This window comes from Argentina silus (genome assembly GCF_951799395.1).
Source record: "Argentina silus genome assembly, chromosome: 1".
Lineage (NCBI taxonomy): Eukaryota > Metazoa > Chordata > Actinopteri > Argentiniformes > Argentinidae > Argentina > Argentina silus.
The window spans coordinates 17,659,221-17,681,132 of NC_139655.1; the positions used below are offsets into that span (position 1 = coordinate 17,659,221).

General features: G+C 42.1%; 2 protein-coding genes across 2 annotated transcripts; both read left to right on the forward strand.

Annotated features, from left to right (window-relative positions):
• Nucleotides 1-4,260: 4,260 nt before the first annotated feature.
• On the forward strand, nucleotides 4,261-7,980 carry LOC310812823 (ras-related protein Rab-6B-like; the record flags this gene model as incomplete). The annotated part of the gene is made up of 8 exons (XM_083681533.1): nucleotides 4,261-4,332; nucleotides 5,614-5,672; nucleotides 5,973-6,026; nucleotides 6,438-6,543; nucleotides 6,800-6,911; nucleotides 7,160-7,253; nucleotides 7,411-7,477; nucleotides 7,916-7,980. Exons 1-8 carry the CDS (start codon nucleotides 4,263-4,265, stop codon nucleotides 7,978-7,980), a joined length of 627 nt encoding a protein of 208 aa, XP_083537659.1. The 5' UTR covers nucleotides 4,261-4,262.
• Nucleotides 7,981-9,698: 1,718 nt separating this feature from the next.
• On the forward strand, nucleotides 9,699-18,465 carry aire (autoimmune regulator; the record flags this gene model as incomplete). The annotated part of the gene is made up of 13 exons (XM_083675610.1): nucleotides 9,699-9,845; nucleotides 10,148-10,322; nucleotides 14,405-14,560; nucleotides 14,709-14,774; nucleotides 15,923-16,036; nucleotides 16,216-16,349; nucleotides 16,538-16,659; nucleotides 16,925-16,994; nucleotides 17,106-17,240; nucleotides 17,517-17,641; nucleotides 17,850-17,928; nucleotides 18,097-18,186; nucleotides 18,385-18,465. The coding sequence occupies 13 exons, from the start codon at nucleotides 9,699-9,701 to the stop codon at nucleotides 18,463-18,465; spliced, it is 1,494 nt and encodes a 497-aa protein (XP_083531736.1).
• Between the last annotated feature and the right edge of the window lie 3,447 nt (nucleotides 18,466-21,912).

The following is a 21,912-nucleotide window of genomic DNA, read 5'->3' on the forward strand; positions in this document are numbered from 1 at the left end:
ATAGACTAATGCAAAGACCATCACACTGAATTGTTTTCATACATTCCTGTACTCTATAAGTATATATATACTCTATATATGTTTTCTATAAAACTCATAGTACCACATTCGCAGTGCAATAATACTTAATGTAAGCATTTCTAACAACCAATGGCTCCTTATAACAACCTTTGTAATGTAAATCCATAAATGCTAGAAATGTGTCCACCCCGCTGTAGTGGGGGGTCCACTTTCTGCCTTGAACATCCTCAGGTTTTCCAAAAAATGTGAAAAGACAGACTGGGAGCCGAGGTTAGTTTGCACTGTTGGCCTACTTTCTCTTTGTAGTGGTACAGAACACAGAGGTCTTACATTTGACGTGACAGGAGTTACTCTAGTGCAGCCATTTGAGAAGCTACTGTAACTACTCCAATGATCAAAGCCCCACATGGGACACTGGCCAAAGGTGAGAATTGACCCCGCTCCATGGCTGTGGTCCCAGGTAATAGCAGCTGTGTAGCAGGAGCAGGGAATGGCTTGTTTACAGTGCGCTGAAAGTTTGAGTGGCTGTGATTTTTCTCTCTCCCTCTCTCTCACACACACCCCATCCTCTGTTTTCCGGTTTTTTGTATCTTATCCCTTCCTTCTGTATCTGTCTGTTTCTCTCTCTCTCTGCTTCTTTCCCTCTCTTAACACACATCCTCTGTCTTTCTCTGTCTTGTGCACCCCTCCCCCCCACACACCCCCCCTCCCTCCCTCCCTTCTCTTCAGCTCTTTGTGCTGTGTCACAGTCTGCTACAGCTCACCCAGCTGCTCCACAGGGCCTACTTTAACAGCAACATCACCACCGTGGAGCACCACTATGGCTAAAAAGCATGTGCATGGGCACCATCTCATCTCTGCATGCATACAGCACCCCCCACTGGTCCCTCCTGAGAGGGCTCCCCATAAAGCTGGAACAACACAACATTATTATTATTTTGCAATATTTGTGGTTATTTGCTCCATAAGACATGTTTATTGCCTAGGAGGATTGCTTATGCCCTCTGCTGCAGCAACTCTGGCCCTACATCACTTCCTCTCCAAGCCCTATAGATACTCACGGCGTGACGTTTTACTGGGGTACGTAGTGTGGTTTCCAATGCATTTTCCAATCGTCTTTTATCTATGATGCAGGTGATTGATGGCTAACTATTTAGAAAATGACACCCCATGTCATGAAAAAGTTTAATGAAACTAAAAATAACAACAACAGTGAATGTCGAATGTGGCCAACGGTAAGCTATTTGTAGTGAGGGTCACTGGGGAAGCTTGACTTTCGTACCCCAGTAGAGGGATGTAGCTTCAGATTTCCGGGATTTTAACGCTTCCGTTACGATTTTAGTACCTATCAATAGCACTCTGGGCTATATTGTAACTGCTTTTCACAGCCGTGGTGTAGCAGACATGTTACAGACCTGCACAACGTGAACTTGTAACAAGTCTGCTACACCACAGGCGTGAAATCCACGTCCGTGAGACGAGCATGACACAGAGTTGATAGACTCCTATTGTAGTCAATGTTACCTGCTACACCAGCATGTGCTTGAAGCGTAGACATTGAGCGGCTGCGCTAGCAGCAACATAAATTAGGATTGTCGTCCATTTTTATCTGATCCATCCACATAGACCCCATACAAAGTCCCTGAAATAATAGGTTTCAATGCTTTTTGGACCCTTCAAAACATATTCACTCAGCTTCTTAGCATGATAATGTAATAAAAAGATATTAGCAGTACAAAAACTGCTGACATAGCTGATATACCGAAAAACAGTCCCAGTTCAATAGCAGTCATGTCAGAATTGCAGTTCATTGTCCAACTTGAGACTGCACAGATACACTGCCCCCGCCTGTTCTAGCCTTGTAGCCTAGGCTGAATTCTAGTCGGATTCAATATTGAAGTCAAACAAGCCCAATGCCTAATACTGCCTAAACGCCACGCAAGTCATAACGTAACTCTTACGCAACTTATCTCCAGTTTTTTAATGTACCTTACTGTTGGAGACTCCCGCTTAGTCGCATTCATATCTTTTCATATGAACCGGCTCATAACATTTCATACGAATTTGGTGTTCTGCTTTGATCCTGTTGTTTTTATAGGTGGTTGGTCATGGTGGCTCTAATAGTTTCTAACTCTTCTATTCTATCTCTCTCCCAGATACTTAGGCCTGCAGGTGGGCAAAAAGAGACTGGGGATAGTCCTATTGGCCATGGCAGGCTGGAGAGCACAGTACACCCCTGGCCTGAGTCTGGAGAAGGAGCCAACACTGAGCCTAAGGGGTCACAAAGGGCCATGACACTTTCAAAGAAATAACGTTGCCCCTTTTGCTGTGGCTCTCCTAATATGAGCTCAAATGCAAAAAAATGTCTTCAACAACTTACCCAAAAAGTTAATTGAGTGCATGACAATGATTCATGTGATTTCAGAATGAATATCTTTGTCTTTGTAGGGTCCCTGATTTGAATACGAATCAATTACACACTGTGTTGATTAGGATGTCACTACAAACTCAGCAAATTCCGAAATGTTCTCTTGATCCTGACAAACTCCTAAATCCCTGCTGGTGACAAGAATACCCATTATATGATGCAGCTACCAATATTCTTAACATGGGAAATGGTGCGAAAACAGCGATGAGTGTGTTAGATTTGCACTTAACTTAAAGTCGGACTGAAATAAAATAAATGATGCTTTTGTTCTGTCAGAGTAACAACAATGATGCACAAACTCACATTTCGAAGTTCACTTTCAAAGTAAAGTTTATTAAATCAGCTTTAATTTATTTATAGATGTTCCTCTGCTCAGACTGCTTCAGGACTGACGAGGTGTGTATTGGTTGTCTAGGTGGTTGACTGACAGCCCATATAGCCAATCAACGTTACAGGTTGCTAGCTAGTAATAGCCAGAGTGGAAGAGAAAAGATTAGAAGAATTAGAAGAGTAGCGCCAATGAAGGGGTCCATTTTCTATTGGCTAACACCTAAACTGCCTGCAAACAGAAAGCGGCAATGTCTCCAGCTGTTCAATGTTGCCAAGGTCTGCACACAGGTTGCGCATGGCACCCAAGCGCACTTTGAAAAAAATGCCATCAGATATACATGGAAATTGCTCACTGTGACATTTGTATAATGGGAAGTCAATGCCACTAATTTCTTTGTTTTAAAAGGTCGCTGTGAACTAGCTATTTTGGCTATGACTTGTATTTGTTGCTATGGCGGGAGACCACGGACTTGACACCCCACATGTGTTTTTTACTAGTTGTAAACAAGTTGAGACATTTCTACAGCTTTACCTGTGCTCAACACTTTGGTTTAATGGTAGTTATATCAGTTTGCCGACTTCAGTGTTTTGTAGTGAAACCAACCATTTTTATGCTGTATCCCTTGAATTCATTGTTGCAGACACAAATATTTTATTTAAGGGATTTCTTCTGGCCACTTGGTTAGCATTCCTGAGCAGTTTTGTTACTAGCCTTCTCTAGTGACAACCTGATCAACAGAGTGTGTAATTGATTCCTATTCAAATGAGGGACCATGCAAAGACAAGGTTATGCATTAAAAAAAGTAACTACTATCATTGCACTCAATGGACTTAATTAAACTTATTGAGTAACTTGAAGATATTTTTGCATTTGAGCTAATTATAATTTAAATTATTGAAAAGTTTTAGAATTTTTCTTCACTGAAAGTGTCTAATAGGCTGTATAGATCTGTGAAAACAAATATAATTGAATGTATTTCGATTGCAGGCTCTGGGGCAAGAAATGGTGAACATTTTTGAAATGGTGTGTAGAGGTTCTGTAGACACTGGTCACTTGTTTATTCTGTTTGCGTCAGGAGTGACAGTATTTTTGTATGGGAGAAATGTATGGGAGGAATTTTAATTTGTGATAACACAATTAATACAACTTTAACTAACCAGAAAACATATGGCATAAGCTTTTTTTTAATTTTATTTTTTTTAACAAATTAGATAGAATTTCATTTTGTTTTTAAGTGTGCTATTAATTAATTAACGCCATAAATGGCCCATAAAAATGTCCAGTAAGGAAGGTGAGAGAATGAATAAGGTGAGGTCGCGCAGGCGCACACACATCCTTATTTGACAGGACGATGCTGAGCTGCATTCCCATCACTCTGTGAACGGAGGAGGATACCCAGTACCACTCACCTACAGTCAAAGAATCGCTGCGTCTGAATACGAAAAAACTGTATTATAATTCATTAGTTCAATCGCCGTAACCATGTCCGCTGGAGGAGACCTGGGGAACCCTCTGAGGAAATTTAAACTCGTATTTTTAGGAGAGCAGAGCGGTGAGTCGAGTCTTCAAGGCTTGGTTATCAGTTGTCAAACATGATAACGCATAATGAAGGCCATGTCTATAATAATTGGTATTTATTTCAAGTTTTGACTAGCTCTGTAAATGTGTTAAGGGTTGAGTCACATCTCATGTCTATTAGACAATTCACCGGTTCCTGTCACGATCGGTTTCTGTAGAAAATGTGATTAGTCATGGAAAAAACGTACGCACATTAATTGCGAAACAAAACGTCATGAAATAAATGTGTGCTATCCTCCAGGGTTTTACAATATTGTTTTTCGATTTCGCTCTTTAAACAATTTCATTCTATTTTATTATAACTGGTAGGTTATTACAGTAGGCGACGTGATATAATAATGTTGATATTTCTGTGGTGCAGTGACCGGCAGAAATATTCGTTCTTTATCAAGATTCTAACAACATTTTAACACAGTTCAATCGTTGACAATGGTCTTAATTTAATATTATATGAATTACACGATTACCAATGCATTTTCCCTCGGTTTAGCGAGAATACATATATAAACATTTCCCATGTGTCAGTTCGGGACACACCCAGGTTGGCGATGTCTGTAGAATTCTTAAACCTCGCTTTCACTGTCTCCGTCAACAGTTTAGTACCTTGACACTGGGTAAAATGGGTTGTTGGTGTCAATTAGTATGTTCTTATTCAATTATTAAATAATTAAGGAAACTATGACAGTTGACGTGGTTGATTTGGCACAGATTCAGAGGTCTGATCGATCATGTTTTAGCGCTATAAACCTCTTGGAATACGTGGTCAGACGTCAGACAGCTGTAGTACCTATTCACTAACGCTTCCTTCAATAACCGTATTGTACTGGAGTGTAAAAAACACTAGCCTATATCTCAGAGGCATATTATTTTGTAAGATAATGTTATCTGTGATAAAGTGTGTGTGTGTGTGTGTGTGTGTGTGTGTGCGCGCGCGCAAGTACTTGAGTGTTTGCCTGTGTAAATGAGTGTTTTCCTGTGTGTGTTTGTATGTTGCCTAACCCTAACCATACATAGGGTGATGAGATGTTGCTGTCCGTGGTTCTGAATAATGGCCTACCATGGCCACTGCCCATAGCCCTTTGCATAGATAGAGAACACAGCTCAACACTTGGTTCCAAAACCATCCAGACCCTGAGACAATATTTAGATAGACAAGACCCTATGGTTCCAACAATTAGCCTAATGATGGTCTATAGCTGCTATTGAATAGGAATGGATATTCACATGTCATTCACCTACATGTGTTCTCTTCCAGTGGGCAAAACATCCCTGATCACCAGGTTCATGTACGACAGCTTCGACCACACATATCAGGTAAACTTTGGCCAATTATTTAGTGTTTTAATACAATAACACTATGTAGCAACATTAGAACAATATGTAGATACAATGTTGTTTTTATGAAATCACAGCATTATTACACAGGTATAAGCACAACTTTATGTAACATATTAGCAACAGATTTGATTCAAATTATGCACCTTTCTGTCATGCTAAACATATTTTTATGTTTTCCTACTATTTGAGAATAGATCCTCCCTGCTGCAAATGATTGAGCTACATTGTGTCCTGGGGGTATTGCTAATATCACTGTTCTTGTGTTTTATTTCACAGGCCACCATTGGGATTGACTTCTTATCAAAGACTATGTATCTGGAAGACCGAACTGTAAGCAACATTCACAGTTATCAACACACAGATCAACATGGACTAGAATGTATCCAACATTAGTGGCCTTGATGGTATTCTAGAGAAATAATGCAGTTATTTTCTATGCCATGATTTGATTTGTTGGCTCTTTTCATTGACTGTGGACCCCTAAACCTAAGCTCTTTGCTCCATCTAGTGCTCTAGCACCTTATCTATCACTTTGGCTGTGCCAAACATACAATACTGTACATACATTAGGAACAATAAATAGTTTATCTGGGTAAGTTGTAGTGTTGGCCTTTCAATTTGGCCTTATAAAACCCTGCTCCCCCCAAACACAGCTTTTGCAGTAAACACTGTGCATGCATCATAGTTCTATAAGACAGTGCACACAGTTGTTGTGACACTGTAACTGTGTCTTGTGTTCAGGTCAGGCTGCAGCTCTGGGACACAGCTGGCCAGGAGCGCTTCAGGAGCCTTATCCCCAGCTACATACGGGACTCCACAGTGGCTGTGGTGGTTTATGATATCACAAGTGAGTCTTTCACATACACACACACACACACACACACACACACACACACACACACACACCTACACGCACACACACATGCCTGCGCGCATGCTCAGCCGCATTCTCTCTATCATAGGGATGGAACTCTATAATCTCACAGTTCATCAAGATAAAAGGACATGAATAGACATTCATTGATAGAGTCAGTTCATGACATCCTGGAATCCAACTGCGCCATAGAGACAGCTTAAACTGGTAATAATATTCCCCTCCATAGATGTAAACTCATTTCAGCAGACCTGTAAGTGGATTGATGATGTTCGAACAGAGAGAGGCAGTGATGTCATCATTATGTTAGTGGGCAACAAGACAGACCTGGAGGAGAAGAGGTGAGGCTTTTGGTTCTATGTCAGTCATTCAATATATGTGTATGCAGTGTTTGTATATTGTAATATGAAATAGGATGTACAGTATACTGTATGTAAATATTACATCTTTTTTGTAATTTATTGCTGTGTACAGTACAGTGGCGTCCTCAGTGTTTAATCAATGTAATTGACAGCTTGGAAATTGTTCAATATAAATCCTCAGTATTTCCTTTTAATATCTGCATGGTATGGCCCGATTCTTCCCTCAGGCAAATCACCATTGAGGAGGGAGAGCAGAGAGCCAAAGAGCTGAACGTCATGTTCATTGAGACCAGTGCCAAGACAGGCTGCAATGTCAAACAGGTGATTCTTTAAATAAAATGTCAATTGTTTTAAGTTCAACTAACCCAGACATAGGATTTATATAGTGTGAATTTAATTTGGAATGTGGTCTTTCACTCTCTCAATGCCTCTTGCACTTCTCTGTCCCTTTGTCCCTCTTTCCTCCCTCATTCTCCAGCTCTTTCGGCGTGTTGCAGCTGCCTTACCTGGCATGGAGAGCTTGGACGATGCAAACCCTGAAGGCAGTATCCTTTATAACTGGGTGACTCACCACTAATTTGATTAACATATTGTTATCATGGAATCCAGAGACCAAGGCGACCTCTAGTGGCTCTATAAGCCAGTATCGCTATAGGGAGCCGTGATGAAGGATGGTGAGAGGGATGGTGGAAGGAAGAAGGGCATATATTGTAGCAGAAGTGTGTACTGTATTTGGTGTGTGTGTTTGTGTGTATGTGTGTGTGTGTTTGTTTGTTTGTTTGTAAGGGGAGGCTGGTGGAGGCAGAAATCTTGATACCATTCCTCATTCCATTCCACTGGTGTGTGTGTGTGTGTGTATGTATGTGTGTGGAGGGTGAAAGGGTGGGAGAAAGATGTATTTACTGACTAATTTGTTTGTGTCCTTTGAAATTGAATTAATGGCTAATATCTAATGATTTTTTCCTTAATTTAACAATTTACAGTGATTGACATCAAGCTGGACAAACCAGCAGAAACCACTGTCCCTGAGGGCGGGTGCTCGTGTTAATGCAAAGCTGTCGGAGAGCTTCCTTCACACCATAGGCTTATTGTGTTGCTTCCTACTGGTTAGCTTCCAGTTGACTTTTCTGATTGGATATGAGCCTTGTATATCTGATTGGACGAATCAAGTGTTATATTTCTGTCTTCAGTTGTAAAATATTGTATACTTTGTCAATATGTAAGTGCTGGAAAATCAAAAAACAAAAACGTTTTAGAAAATGAAAAAAGGGAGAAAAATGGAATGAAAACTAATTCTTTTCACCGTTATGTTTTGTATTTTTTTTATATAAAAGGGAAAGCACCAAAAATGATGCCTAACCAGAAATGGAGAATAGTGGGTCCAGTCACTTAAGGATGGCTGACCGTGTCGGAATGGCTTAAGGGTTAAGTTGCCCCTAAGCACTGATCTAGGGTCAGCCTACCCTCCCCAATCCCAATCCTAACCATTAGGGGGGACAATGCAAAACTCACCCTAGATCGGTGTGTCTAGGGGCAACTTCCCCATACTCCTCTGAATGTCTGCAGCACGCATGCACGCTGATCTCAGACCTGTTTCTGGGTCTCTCTCCAGAGCAGGTTGACTATCTTAGAATGTTTTATAGCATCTATAGCATCTCATGATAAGGTATCCCATTTGATATTCCCACTGGACTTGATTTACAATAGATTCACATTAACAATAGCTATGAAAATGTGGCACTCTCTATGAGCAACTTTTATAGAACATCTGTACTGTCGTAAAAACAAAAAAGATGAAATAAGCCAATGGAATTTCACAAGTAATACACATAAGATCCACCATACTGCACTGCACTGTATATAATTATGTAATATGTATGTTGTGAACGTCCCTCAGTAGAAGTGGTCCTTGTTCACCAGTATGAATAATGTAATAATGTTTAATGATTAATAAATTGAAAATTAAAGGGCTTCACTCTCCTAACCATTGACACTTACCCGTCACAATGGTCTCATCTGGCTGTTTTGTCTTTGTCTACCTTACTGTTGAGCTACATTATCAAGTCTTTCAAGTTTATTGCATACTATGTAAGCTGGAAGCATGCAGTTTACCTCTCTAATTCACACTAGAACTGCAGTTGAAATGGTGTTGAAATTACCTAATAACCTAAGTGAGTGGCAGCGATATATTGGGCAAACCTGATGGTTTAGGGGGAAGTTGAAGTGGAAAGCACCGTGTAATGGGAGAGTGTCAGTGTGACGTCTGTAGACTGTAATTTTAGAGAGGGACAGACAGTGTTCTCCCAGGGGATAGGGCTGGTTTTGAAGGAGTTAGGTATTCCCCTGGATGTGGAGTGGTCTTCAGTTACCCCTCAGGAGGTGCAGGGGCAGGTGGACAGTGACAGGGCAGTTGGTGTAGTAATGGAAAGATAGACTATCGAGAAGTGAGGGGTTGAAAAATGGCCACTTATAGCCCTGTGATGGTGAACCTCCAGGAATTAACTGTGGACTTTCCAAATGTGGTCACCAGTCATTTGAATTGAATGTGTATGTATGAAACAAGAAACACTTGAATGAAACTTGCTGTTTGTGAGAGGCTCTGGATAAAGGTACTAGATTGAGGTTAGGATCCAAAGGCCACTGGTATGAACCTACATCCTCCTGTTACACCTCCTCAGTGCTAATTGGCAGCAACACATAACACATAAAAGCAGGAGAGCATTCACATATAAATTCACACCAAAGAGAACCTATTCGTAGTGAAACATGTCCAGAGTGGAGGCTTTTGGGGATTCAGACCCTCGTTCTCAGCTCAAGGAGGTCCGCACAGACATCGCAATGGCAATTGATGATCCCTTCCCACTTCTCTATGGGTTGGCGGATCGCAATATCATCAGTGACCAGCTGCTTAAGGTAAGTTATGGAAACAGAACAGCACTGATATTTTTGGTCACAGATGAAACAAAGGATAATATAGGTGACTTCTAACATTTATTTATAACATGAATCCCTTTTCATCAGATCTGTGAAATGTTGCCATGTTGCTATAGTTTACGGATCTAAATCTATCTGTCTCTATGCCTTTAAAATTGTGCATATTTCACTTCAATTCATTGTTTATTTGACTGAACCTTTGTAAATCCAGTCTCAGTTTCTATAGTACAGTACATACCACATAAAACCTTTTTTAACATATCTAACTAACCCACCCACAGGAGACCCTGGAGAAGGAGACTAGAGAGGGGATCCACAAGGCTATGTACTCTCTCCTGTCCTGGCTCCTGAAGCAGAGCAGAACCACTATCCAGGCCTTCTGGACCAGCTTGGCCAAAGACTACAACCAGGACAGCTACCCCAGACTGCAGGCCCTCCTGGCCAGTCTCCCTCCAGGTACAGTACCTGAGACTAGAGAACATAGAGGAATTAGTTTATAGCTAGAGAATTAGACAAATGTACTTGACAAAGTCACTATTTTGTCAACACAGATAATAGTGTTACAATGCCCTGTGTAATTATTAGGACAGTGAAGCATTTTTTCTTATTTTGGCTCTACACTTCAAAAGTTTGGATTACTGAAGTAGAGATTCTCAGCTTTTGTTTGTTGAGGGTATTTGCGGTACATTTTGGTTTCACCATTTAGAAATGACAACACTTTTTATACATGGGACTCTATTTTCAGCCGGCCCAAAATGGACGCAAGTCCAAACGCAGGCATACTGACAATTTGTGTCGTTGGTAACAGATGAAATTACCACAGCACTGGAGTGCTGTTTTGCCTGTACTCAGACCCCACTAGATGCTGGGTATCTTCGCTTGTGATGGTCTGCCAGGCCTGTACTGCAGCCATCTTCAGTTGTGGTTTGGGTTAGGGTTAGGGTTAAGTCTCATCTTCAGCAAATGAAATCTGGAGATTGATTTGGCCAGTTAGGAACTGACTACTTTTTGGCCCTGAAAAACTCCCTAGTTGCTATGGCAGTGTGTTTAAGGTCATTGTCTTGCTGTCTGATCAAGCACCGTCCAATGAGTTTGGAGGCATTTGCTTGTACTTGAGATGTTTCTGTACACTTTAGAATTAATTCTGCTGCTGCCGTCAGCAGTTACATCATCAATGAAGACAAGTGAGCCATACATTTACAAGCGATCATACCCTGTCCACCATATTTCACAGATGCTGTAGATCCTAGGCAGTTCCTTTTTTCCCCACACTCCTCTTGCCATCACTCTGGTACATGTTAATCTTTGTCTCATCTGTCCACAATACCTTTTTGAGGCTTACTAGTGGTTTGCACATTGCGGTGTACAGTAGCCTCTGTAGTTCTGCTAGTGAAGCCTTCTGCAGATGGTATTGTCTGACACATCCATGCCTACCTCCTAGAGAGTGTTTCTGATCTGTGGAACAGTTGTTTTCTTAATTATGGTGAACAGTCTTCAGTCATCAACTGTAGAGGTCTTTCTTGGCCCACCAAACTGTTTGCTATGGCTGAGCTCACCAGTGCTTTTTCTCTTTTTAATGATGTTTAAAACTGTTGATTTTGGCCAGCCAAAGGGTTTGGCTATGTTTCTGATAGATTTTATTCAGATTTTTCAGCCTCATAATGACTTTCTTAACTTTCATTGTCTCCGACAGCTTTGCTTCTTAACATTTCAGTGTTTCTAAATGGTGAAAACAAAATGTACACAAACACCCTCAAATAAAATCTGACAATCTATACTTTGATATCATAGTAATTGTTTGATTTAAAATCCAAAAGTATAGAGCCAAAAGAAGAAAACATGCTTTACCGTCCCAATAATTACACAGGGCACTGTATATAGATTAGATTAGATTAGATTAGATTCAACTTTATTGTCATTGTGCAGAGTACAAGTACAGAGACAACGAAATGCAGTTAGCGTCTAACCAGAAGTGCAAAATAGCAGAAAGTGCAATGAACAGGATTTACAGGTAGTGCAATATATGAGCAGTAAGTAGTGCAGTATAATATTAGCAGTGCAGTATAAGCAGTATATGAGTAACAGTAGCATTATAGCAGAATAAATAAGTTACAGTATGAACAGTGTAGCAGCATATGAGCTGTATAGGTAATGCAGTCTAGCAGTATATATGTATTAACAGTAACATGAGGTAGATAGCAGATAAATATAAATATGGAGTGCCGTATAAACAGTATAAACAGGTATGTACAGTATGTGCAGTAGTATTAAAGAAAATATAAGGATATGTGCAATATGTGCATTATGAACAGTATGAACAGGTATGTACAGAAGAGCAGTGGTATTGAGTAAGAGCAGGGGAGGGGAGTAATAGTGCAATTGTCCGGGTGGGGGGGGGGGGGGGGGGGTTGCAGGGGTTGCAGGGTTGGTAGGTTGTCAGGTAGGTGCAGTGTTCAAGTTCAGTAGGGTGACAGCCGCAGGGAAGAAGCTGCCTCTGAACCTGCTGGTTCGGGTGCGGAGAGACCTGTAGCGCCTCCCGGAGGGGAGTGGGGTGAAAAGTCTATGGTTGGGGTGAGAAATGTCCTTGACGATGCTGCGTGCCTTATGCAAGCATCGTTTGCCCTGGACAGCCTCGATGGAGGGGAGTGAGGAACCGGTGATGCGTTGGGCAGTTTTCACCACCCTCTGCAGTGCTTTCCGGTCCGATGCCGAGCAGTTGCCATACCATACTGTGACACAGTTGGTAAGGATACTCTCGATGGTGCAGCGGTAGAAGTTCACCAGGATCTGAGGAGACAGATGGACCTTCTTTAGTCTCCTCAGGAAGAAGAGACGCTGGTGAGCCTTCTTTATCAGGGTGGAGGTGTTGAGGGTCCAGGAGAGGTCCTCAGAGATGTGGACACCCAGAAACTTGAAGCTGGTGACTCGCTCCACCTCAGTCCTGTTGATGAGGGTGGGGGTGTGTGCGCCAGCGTTAGACTTCCTGAAGTCCACAATGAGTTCTTTGGTCTTCCTGGTGTTGAGAGCCAGGTTATTGTCATTGCACCACACTGTTAGGTGCTGGACCTCCTCCCTGTAGGCCGACTCATCGTTGTTGCTGATGAGACCGATCACCGTTGTGTCGTCTGCAAACTTAACAATGGTGTTTGAGCCATGTACGGGTGTGCAGTCGTAGGTGAAGAGGGAGTAAAGGAGGGGGCTCAGCACACAGCCTTGTGGAACGTCAGTGTTCAGGGTGAGGGTTGAGGAGGTGTGGTTGTGAAGCCTAACAGACTGCGGCCTGTTGGTTAGGAAGTCCAGGATCCAGTTGCAGAGGGAGGAGTTGATGCCCAGTTGCCTGAGTTTGGAGATCAGTTTGGAGGGGATGATGGTGTTGAATGCTGAACTGAAGTCAATGAACAGCATTCTCACATAAGAGTTAGTCTTGTCGAGGTGGGACAGGGCGGAGTGAAGTGCCGTTGAAATGGCATCCTCTGTACTCCTGTTCTGCAGGTAGGCGAATTGAAAGGGGTCCAGTGTGGGTGGTAGGCAGGTCTTGAGTTGACCAGCCTCTCTAAGCACTTCATGATGATGGGCGTGAGTGCCACTGGTCGGAAGTCATTTAAGCTCGTTGCAGTGGAGTGTTTTGGCACCGGCACGATGGAGGTGGTTTTGAAGCACGCGGGGACAGCTGCTTGGGCTAGGGACAGGTTGAATATGTCAGTCCAAACCTTAGTCAGCTGCACAGCGCAGGCCCTGAGGACGCGTCCGGGGATCCCATCAGGACCAGCAGCCTTGCGTGCGTTAGTCCTGCTCAGTGCCGCACACACGTCGGTGGGAGATAGAGTGAGGGGCTGGTGATCCGCAGGGAGCACAGCCTTGATGGCCACCTCCTTGTTGTCCCTGTCAAAGCGGCCGTAGAAGTGGTTCAGCTCATCAGGGAGGGAGGCGTCAACGGAGAGGGGTGAGGTGTTAGTTGGTTTGTAGTCTGTGATGGCCTGGATGCCCTGCCACATGCGTCGGGGGTCAGAGTTGTTCCTGAAGTGATCCTCTATCCTCAGCTTGTGGTTGTGCTTGGCCTTTTTGATGCCCCTCTGCAGATTAGCCCTGGATGAGCTATAGGCCCGAGCATCCCCTGATCTGAAGGCAATGTCGCGTGCCTTCAGCAGGAGTCGGACCTCACTGTTCATCCATGGCTTCTGATTAGGGAAAGTGGTGATCCGCTTGAGTGTGGTGACACTGTTGATGTTGGACTTGATGTAGTCCAAAACAGAGGAGGCATATGAGTCAATGTCCGTGTGGGAGTCATGGGTGGCCTGAGTGGCAAACACACCCCAGTCAGTGTTTCCAAAACGCTGCTGGGGTGGTAATAAGAGGTCATCAGCATACAACCACATGCAGTGTTCCACATCAGCTCTATCAATTCCTGTTATTAGTGTTAATGACTTTTAGACTGTGGACAGTGTTTTAAGGGAAAGATACATTGATAAGTATTGAGAAACTGCTGGATTCTGCCTATGGTTGAATTGAGTGGTGATGGTGGTGTTCCATTCTGACAGGTAAGGACTTATTGGGCTCCAGGCAAGGGAGGAGGTCGCCTGAAGAGTCTCGAGGGTCCCACAGCAGAAAGAGGGGCCTGGGGGAGAAAGTGACAACCCAACTGTCTCACCTCTCTCAGCATTCAAAGCACCACACCAAGAGGCACAAGAGTCCAGGTATTGCAAACGGGTCACCATACAGTATACCACATACCTTCTATTTGTACCCTACAACTAAGGTTGGGATCAATTCAAATTCACTTTTTTGTTTAAGTCAGCCACAGCTACCTCTCAAATCACACATGCTCTGGTGTCTATGCTCCAGGGGGCAAAGTGAAGTCCACGAGGAAGGATGAATGTGCAGCCATCTCTCAGCTCCCTGTTGAAAATGGTACTGTGTTACAACTTGTTTATGTGATTGCATGATTACATGTTTTAAAAACACTTGTATGAATGACACAACTGTACATTTCTTTATCACCCAATGATATCAGCCCTATTGATAAACTAGTTCAGTGCATTGATCATATCAACTCGTGGATGTCCCATAACTTCCTGCAATTAAACAAAGATAAGACGGAGGTCTTAATCATCGGAACAAAGGTTGAACGAGAGAAACTATGCACTAGCACAAAACACCAAGCCCCTCGCAAAAGCATCTTGGCGTACTTCTAGTCCCTGATTTGAATTTTGAATCACACATCAGTAATATCACTAAAAACGCTTTTTATCACCTTAGAAATATTGCCAAAGTGCAACCATTTCTCTCCCAGACAGATACTGAGAGACTTATGCATGCATTTATCACTAACAGGTTAGATTACTGCAATGCTCTCTTCTCTGGTCTACCTAAAAAAACTATAAACAAGCTACAGATCATTCAGAAGACCAGACGAAGAACACACATCTCTCCTGTCTTAAAGTCTCTTCATTGGCTGCCTGTCAGTTTTAGAATTGATTTCAAGATCCTTTTACTGGTATTCAAATCACTAAATGGTCTAGCGCCTGAATACCTGTCAGATATGCTTTCAGTTTACAGTCCATCGAGACCTCTCAGGTCCTCTGACACTGGTCTTTTAGTCATACCCGGGGCGAGGACAAAGAAATACGGGGAGGCAGCTTTTAGTGTCTATGGAATAACCTACCTCATGAGCTTACGGTGTCACAATCCATAAACACTTTTAAAAGAAACCTCAAGACACACCTTTTTAGTTTAGCTTTCTCTTAATCCACTTCTATTTTTGTTTTCTTTTTATTTACCATTATTTACTCTTAATCCATTATTATTTCTATTTCTATTCTATTCTCTATGTATATTTGTATGTATTTATGTATGTATGCTTGTATGTTCTGTACTTATGTATTTTCAATTTTACTGTTAAGCACCTTGTATTGCAATTTTGTATGAAAGGCGCTATATAAATAAAGCTTGATTGATTGATTGATTGATTTATCAGGTAGAGCCTAGAAAACCTATTGTCATTATTGTAAAAACGATCAAACTTCTCCTTCTCAGATTATCATTGCTTCGCTTAGCAGGTGTGCAGGCAGTGTCCACCTCGGTCCAGAGGGCAGTCACCCTGTCCTCCAGTGAGCTTCCTGTTAGTTGTGGAACCAGAGAAGAGATCCTCATCAAACAGGTGTTTGGGTCTGGTGAGTTCTGCTGAAACCACAACCCTATACCTGGACAGCATTGAAACAGTACTTTATTGTAAACATTGATATGCTGTATGTTATAAGCCTGGGGAAATATATATAAAAAATAGCTAACTGATGATATCCTTTGGAGAATAAGATAAGAATAATAAGAATAATAAGATAAGATCCTACAGGGAGCACCAAAAAGTGTATTAAGGTGGGAGGAGAGTACTACACTTCTGGCCCTCTGGATGAGATGACTGGAGGACACAAATCAGCGGCTGCAAAGGCCACATTTCACCACAAGGAGGAGGCAAACACCAAAGAGGTATGAGTTGATACTGACTTTCTGGAGCAGACTTTCAGTGTTTGTGTGCGTGTTGTGTGTGTGTGTGTGTGTGTGTGTGTGTGTGTGTGTGTGTGTGTGTGTGTGTGTGTGTGTGTGTGTGTGTGTGTGTGTGCGTGCCTACATGCATGCACCTATGTGTTAACACAGCTCTGTGTGTGTGTATGCAGGCAGAGTGTAATGATGATGAGTGTGCTGTGTGTAAAGACGGAGGAGAGCTCATCTGCTGTGATGGATGTCCAAGGGCCTTCCACCTGACCTGCCTGGTCCCTCCACTCACCTCCATACCCAGGTACACTGGGCCTAATCAAAACTAACCACATAACTGAAAGGTTTTGGTTTCAAATCTCTGACATCAATTCATGATCCATGCAAAAATATGAATTACACGTATACACGAGATACAGCCAAGTAATATTAGGCCCTCTGCATAAACACAATCCCTAACAGCAAACACTTCAAGATAAAATAAAACAATACATATGAATACAGTAAAGCATCTTGTCAATTCAGAATTACTCAGAAATAAGAGTCTGGGTCTTTGTTCTAATATCTAGTGGTGCGTGGTGCTGTCAGTCATGCCATGGCAACAAGGTGAAGAAGGAAAAAACCTGCCGACATGTTCAGGTCAGTTTATAATAAACACGTTTTTTTCACAATCCTACAGTAACTGTCTATGTACTTTTACTTCTACTATAATGATATTGACAACTACTTAACTGTGACTCTTAACCATAGGCCATGGCCCAGACCCAGCTTACAGAGGCCAGCTCTAGCAACTCTACCATAGATTTCTCTTTTTATTCTTCCTCATCCTCAACCTCTCACACCAGCGTTACTGCAACCAAGAGCAGCCACAATTCCAGATATGAGGTGACCATTAATTTGCTTTTGTTGATGTCTTTGGGCTTCTTCATATTTTTTCTTACCATTCCATTTTTACATTTTACCATTCTCTTCTTCCTTTTCAGTTTTTTACAATTCTCAGATATCCCTTTGTATGCCAAAACCAAACATGACTTATTGTAGTCAGTGTGTGTGTGTGTGTGTGTGTGTGTGTGTGTGTGTGTGTGTGTGTGTGTGTGTGTGTGTACATCTCTCCCTCTCTCTTTCTCCCGATCTGTCTGAACGGTGCTCACATCATACCAGTGTACAGATGGAGAGGTGGTGGTTGGTGTAAACGATGTATGCGGGGTTTGCTACCTCAGTGGAGGAGACCTGACCCTCTGTTCTCAGTGTCTGCAGAACTACCACACCTACTGCCACTTCCCTAAGTAAGACATTGATGTCTTCTTGTCTTCTATTTGTTTGCCTCTGATAATGTGTTCAATAGCCTACTGCACACAGTGACATTTATTTTAAAACCGTGTACTTACAGTAACAGAGAGTTTGTATTTACAGTGATAGTTTGTGTAAAACTAAATGGCTCATAGTAATGGGTCATAGTAGGTTAGTCTTCATTCTTTCCTTCCTCTCTAACAGTGGGAGGTCCACCTGCTCATCGTGCTCTATGCCCTGGGGCAGATCAACAGATAGAGAGGCTGAATCCATGGGCTTACAGGTACTGTGTGTGTGTGTGTGTGTGTGTGTGTGTGTGTGTGTGTGTGTGTGTGTGTGTGTGTGTGTGTGTGTGTGTGTGTGTGTGTGTGTGTGTGTGTGTGTATGGACATTTAGAAAATCAGTCTGACATTGTGGTCAGTGTACCCTCTCCACCCCCCTGCACTCTCAGGTTGGCCCCACTACACACACTCATCAGCCGAGCTCCACTTTCTCAGAGCCCATCATGCACAAGGAAGAACTAGACTCCATCATGGGAGAAGTGAGTAGACCTAAGTTAAAAAAATGGGTGTCATGTTTCAGTTTGGTGGATATATGAGACCTAGTGAAAAGCCCAATGAGAATACAATGCTTATCTCTATACAATTGGTTATTCAATGTGTAATAAGCAGTAGGCACAAACTGTTTTGTTTGACTATTGTTTACTGCTAAACGGCCCTGTTTTTTTGTCTTTCAGCAGGGCTCCATTGATGGGATCCTGCAGTGGGCTTTCCACAACATCTCCAGGCCTCTCTCAGATACTCAGGGCTACTTCCAATGACATTCTCTCTCTTTTGCTATCTCCCTCTCATCTTTAAGAAGAGTAAGAGAGGAAGGATTCACAACAGACAACAGATGGTTTCATTTTTCTGAGAGTATGCCTCAGTTTAACAAGAATTCCTTGAAGACGGTCACTTAGCTCTGGAATGTTGTTTTGTCAAGTTTCACCAGTTTAGCATAACTGCTAGTATGCATGATGTTTTGCCAGGCAGGAGAAAGTTTTTTCTACTCTCAAATGGTATTTGGTCACCATGGTTACCTGCTCCTCAAGGCCCCAAAACAAGGGATGAGGAATGCAGTGCTGTGGACATTAATTCTCCATGGAGCATGAAAGAAGCACTCTATATTTGGAAACTCCTCGCTTCATGCCTGACTAAAACGGTTTGTGGGAATAAATCCACCAAATAAAGAGAGAAAGGAGAAGATGATCTGATTCTTTGTTTAGACAAACATTTGATGTCCAAATCAATTTCACCAGTCAGTCACCAAATCCCAATAATGTTCTTCTTTACACTCTCAGCTTAAATTCATTGCCAACACTGTATTGCCGTGTGAATTGCAATAATGAATATACAGTGCCCTGCATAAGTAATGGGACAGTGAAGCATTGTTTCTTCTTTTGGCTCTACACTCCAAAAGTTTGGATTTTAAATCAATTACAATGAGGTTAAAGTAGAGATTCTCAGCTTTTATTTAATGGTATTAGTCTAGACATTGGTTTCACCATTCAGGGTACCCAGAAGTGATGGGACAATTGGCTTGACAGGTGTGTTCCGTCACATCATTTGTGCAGTCATAAGAGAGCTCTCAATGTCTAGCATTGATTCTAGGCTTTTGCGTTTGTCTTTGCAGTCTGCTATTGGTTTCTGTCAACATGAGGACCAAAGAGATGTCAGTGAAAATCAGGGAAGCCATTATGAGGCTGAAATGTCAGAAAAAATCTACCCAAAATATAGCCAAAACCTTAAACCCACCAAAATCAACAGTTTGGAACATCATGTAAAGAAATAAAGCACTGGTGATGTCAGAAATCGCAAACAGGCTGGTAGGCCAAAGAACTCTTCTACAGTGGATGACTGAAGAATGCTCACCATGATTAAGAAAACCCCAACACAACTGTCCCATAGATCAGGAACACTCTCCAGGAGGTAGGCATGATTGTGTCAAAGACTACCTTCCGCAGAAGACAGAACTACAGAGGCTACACTGCAAGGTGCAGACCACTAGTTAAGACAAAGATAAGACAAAGAGTAACATGTACCATAGCGATGGCAAGAGTAAAGTTTGGAGAAAAGATGGAACTGCCAAATATCCACAGCATACCACCTCATCTGTTAAATATGGTGGAGGGGGTGTTATGGCTTGGGCATGTATGGCTTCCATTGGAACTGACTCACTTGTCTTCATCGAGGATGTAACTGCTGACGACACCAGCAGAGTGAATTCTGAAGTGTACAGAAACATTAACTCAGCTCAAGTACAAGCAAATGCCACAGTGCTTCATCATACAGCAGGACAATGACCCAAAACATAGCAACTGGGGATTTTTTCAGGGCCAAAAAGTGGAAAGTTGACTGGCCAAGCTAAATCCTATAACTTCTGCAGTTGCAGAACATGGACTATATATATATATATATATATATATATATATATATATATATATAATTTTTTTACCCTATAGATAGATTGGCAAAAACTCCTGAGCCAGCTGGGGACGAGGTTAATAGCTGACTAACACTAAAGCCCTTTCTCAATTGTTAGAAACTCGATTCCTCACATCCTCTTCTCCGTCCTCCACTTGCTTCTTGCTTCTCAAAATGCATTGGAGGAGAATATCTAAGAGGAGAAACCTACAGTAGATATTCTCCTCCGATGCATTTTGAGTAGGATGCAAGTGGAAGACTGAGAAGAGGATGCGAGGAATCGAGTTTCTAACAATTGAAAAAGGGCCTAAGAGAGACACCATAATGTGACCTCTAGGTGGCAGATGTGTGACAGGTCCAGCAACTTGCAGAGACACATTGCAATAAACGCTTGAGAAGTCTAATCCTAGATAAACATTCCCATATGAAAATAGGGATTGTGTGTTCCTTCACACAGTATTGTGTATGTAAGTATGTGTGTCTCTGTTTGTTAAAGAATGTCTTTTATGAGGCATCCAGAGTGACTTTGAGGGAGAGAGAGAATTTGCCAGGGTGTAATGGGACACGTTACCACTCTATTTCCAAAACAAACATATGATGTGAACATCATGAACCAGATGGGTTTAATGCATCTGGTATTTGCAGAATACCAGGCCTGGTTGTGCTCTCCTCTGTTCTGCTCTGCAAATTCTCTTGTCTTTGTCCTGATGGCATCTACTGTACACTAATATAGCGACCCCACTTTAAACAAATAACCACTGTCAAACATGAATGATGTCTTCCTAAACCCGTTATATGGCTTACACAGTTGTTTCACAAATCATCTATAAGCAAATGTCATGCAAAAAAAGATTTGGCATAACTCTTTGGCCACCCTTTGCATGCTATTGCATAGAAATGATTTGTGACGCACCAAGACCCTACAAAGGTTTTCTGAGGGATTCATAAAGCCTTAAAAGTGGTAATTTGTTTATATGGGACCCCTATCTCTCTATATGTCTATTTTGTTGTGTTGTTGATTTTCTCTCTTGATTGAAATATACAGTAAATAGGCCTATATGCAAGTATGGTGTTCACATTCAATTCATCTTTGTTATGTGAACCTGTAATGTTTTTCAGATGTTTATTTCATGTTGAGAGTCGTGCGCGAGATAAATCAGAGGTATGTGTGGGCAGATGTGAAGGTAATGTCTTATTCATTCACGTTCTCAAGGCGAGCTTCCTTCACATCCTGTTACCATGTTATTGGTCACAGCCCTAGAATTCTTTGGAAAAATATGATAAGCCAAATTCCCACAATGGGCATCCTCCTTTCACAGCTTTTCGCATTCCAGACAAGCATATTTGTGGATGCTTTCACACGGGTATTCCTGTTGTGTCACGACTGATCTGAGGGGATGAGAAGGGCACGACTTCCCTATAGGACCCTTCTCCTCCAATACCATTGTTATGTAGAGGAAGTTCTGCTCATTTTCTGTGCAAGTCCCTGTGCGGCTGTAAAGGGGACTCTGAAAGAGTGGGAAGCACTTCAAAGTCAAAAGACATGCACTTGACACATAAAGCCTATATGTAACTGGTAATATTTGGATACATATAGCGTCTATACTGTAGATGTATCAATAAGAGATTATCAAAACAAGTGTTACCTGACATTGACATTCTGTGAAGATCATTCATGAGATTTAGTCTAGTCCTAAACCAAAACATTCTGTTCTGTAACAGCAGTCATTTACTGTGGATTTATTTTCCTCACAAGTGGGTCCCTCTATCTGCTACAGTACCGTCCTCCACTACCCCTATTACAT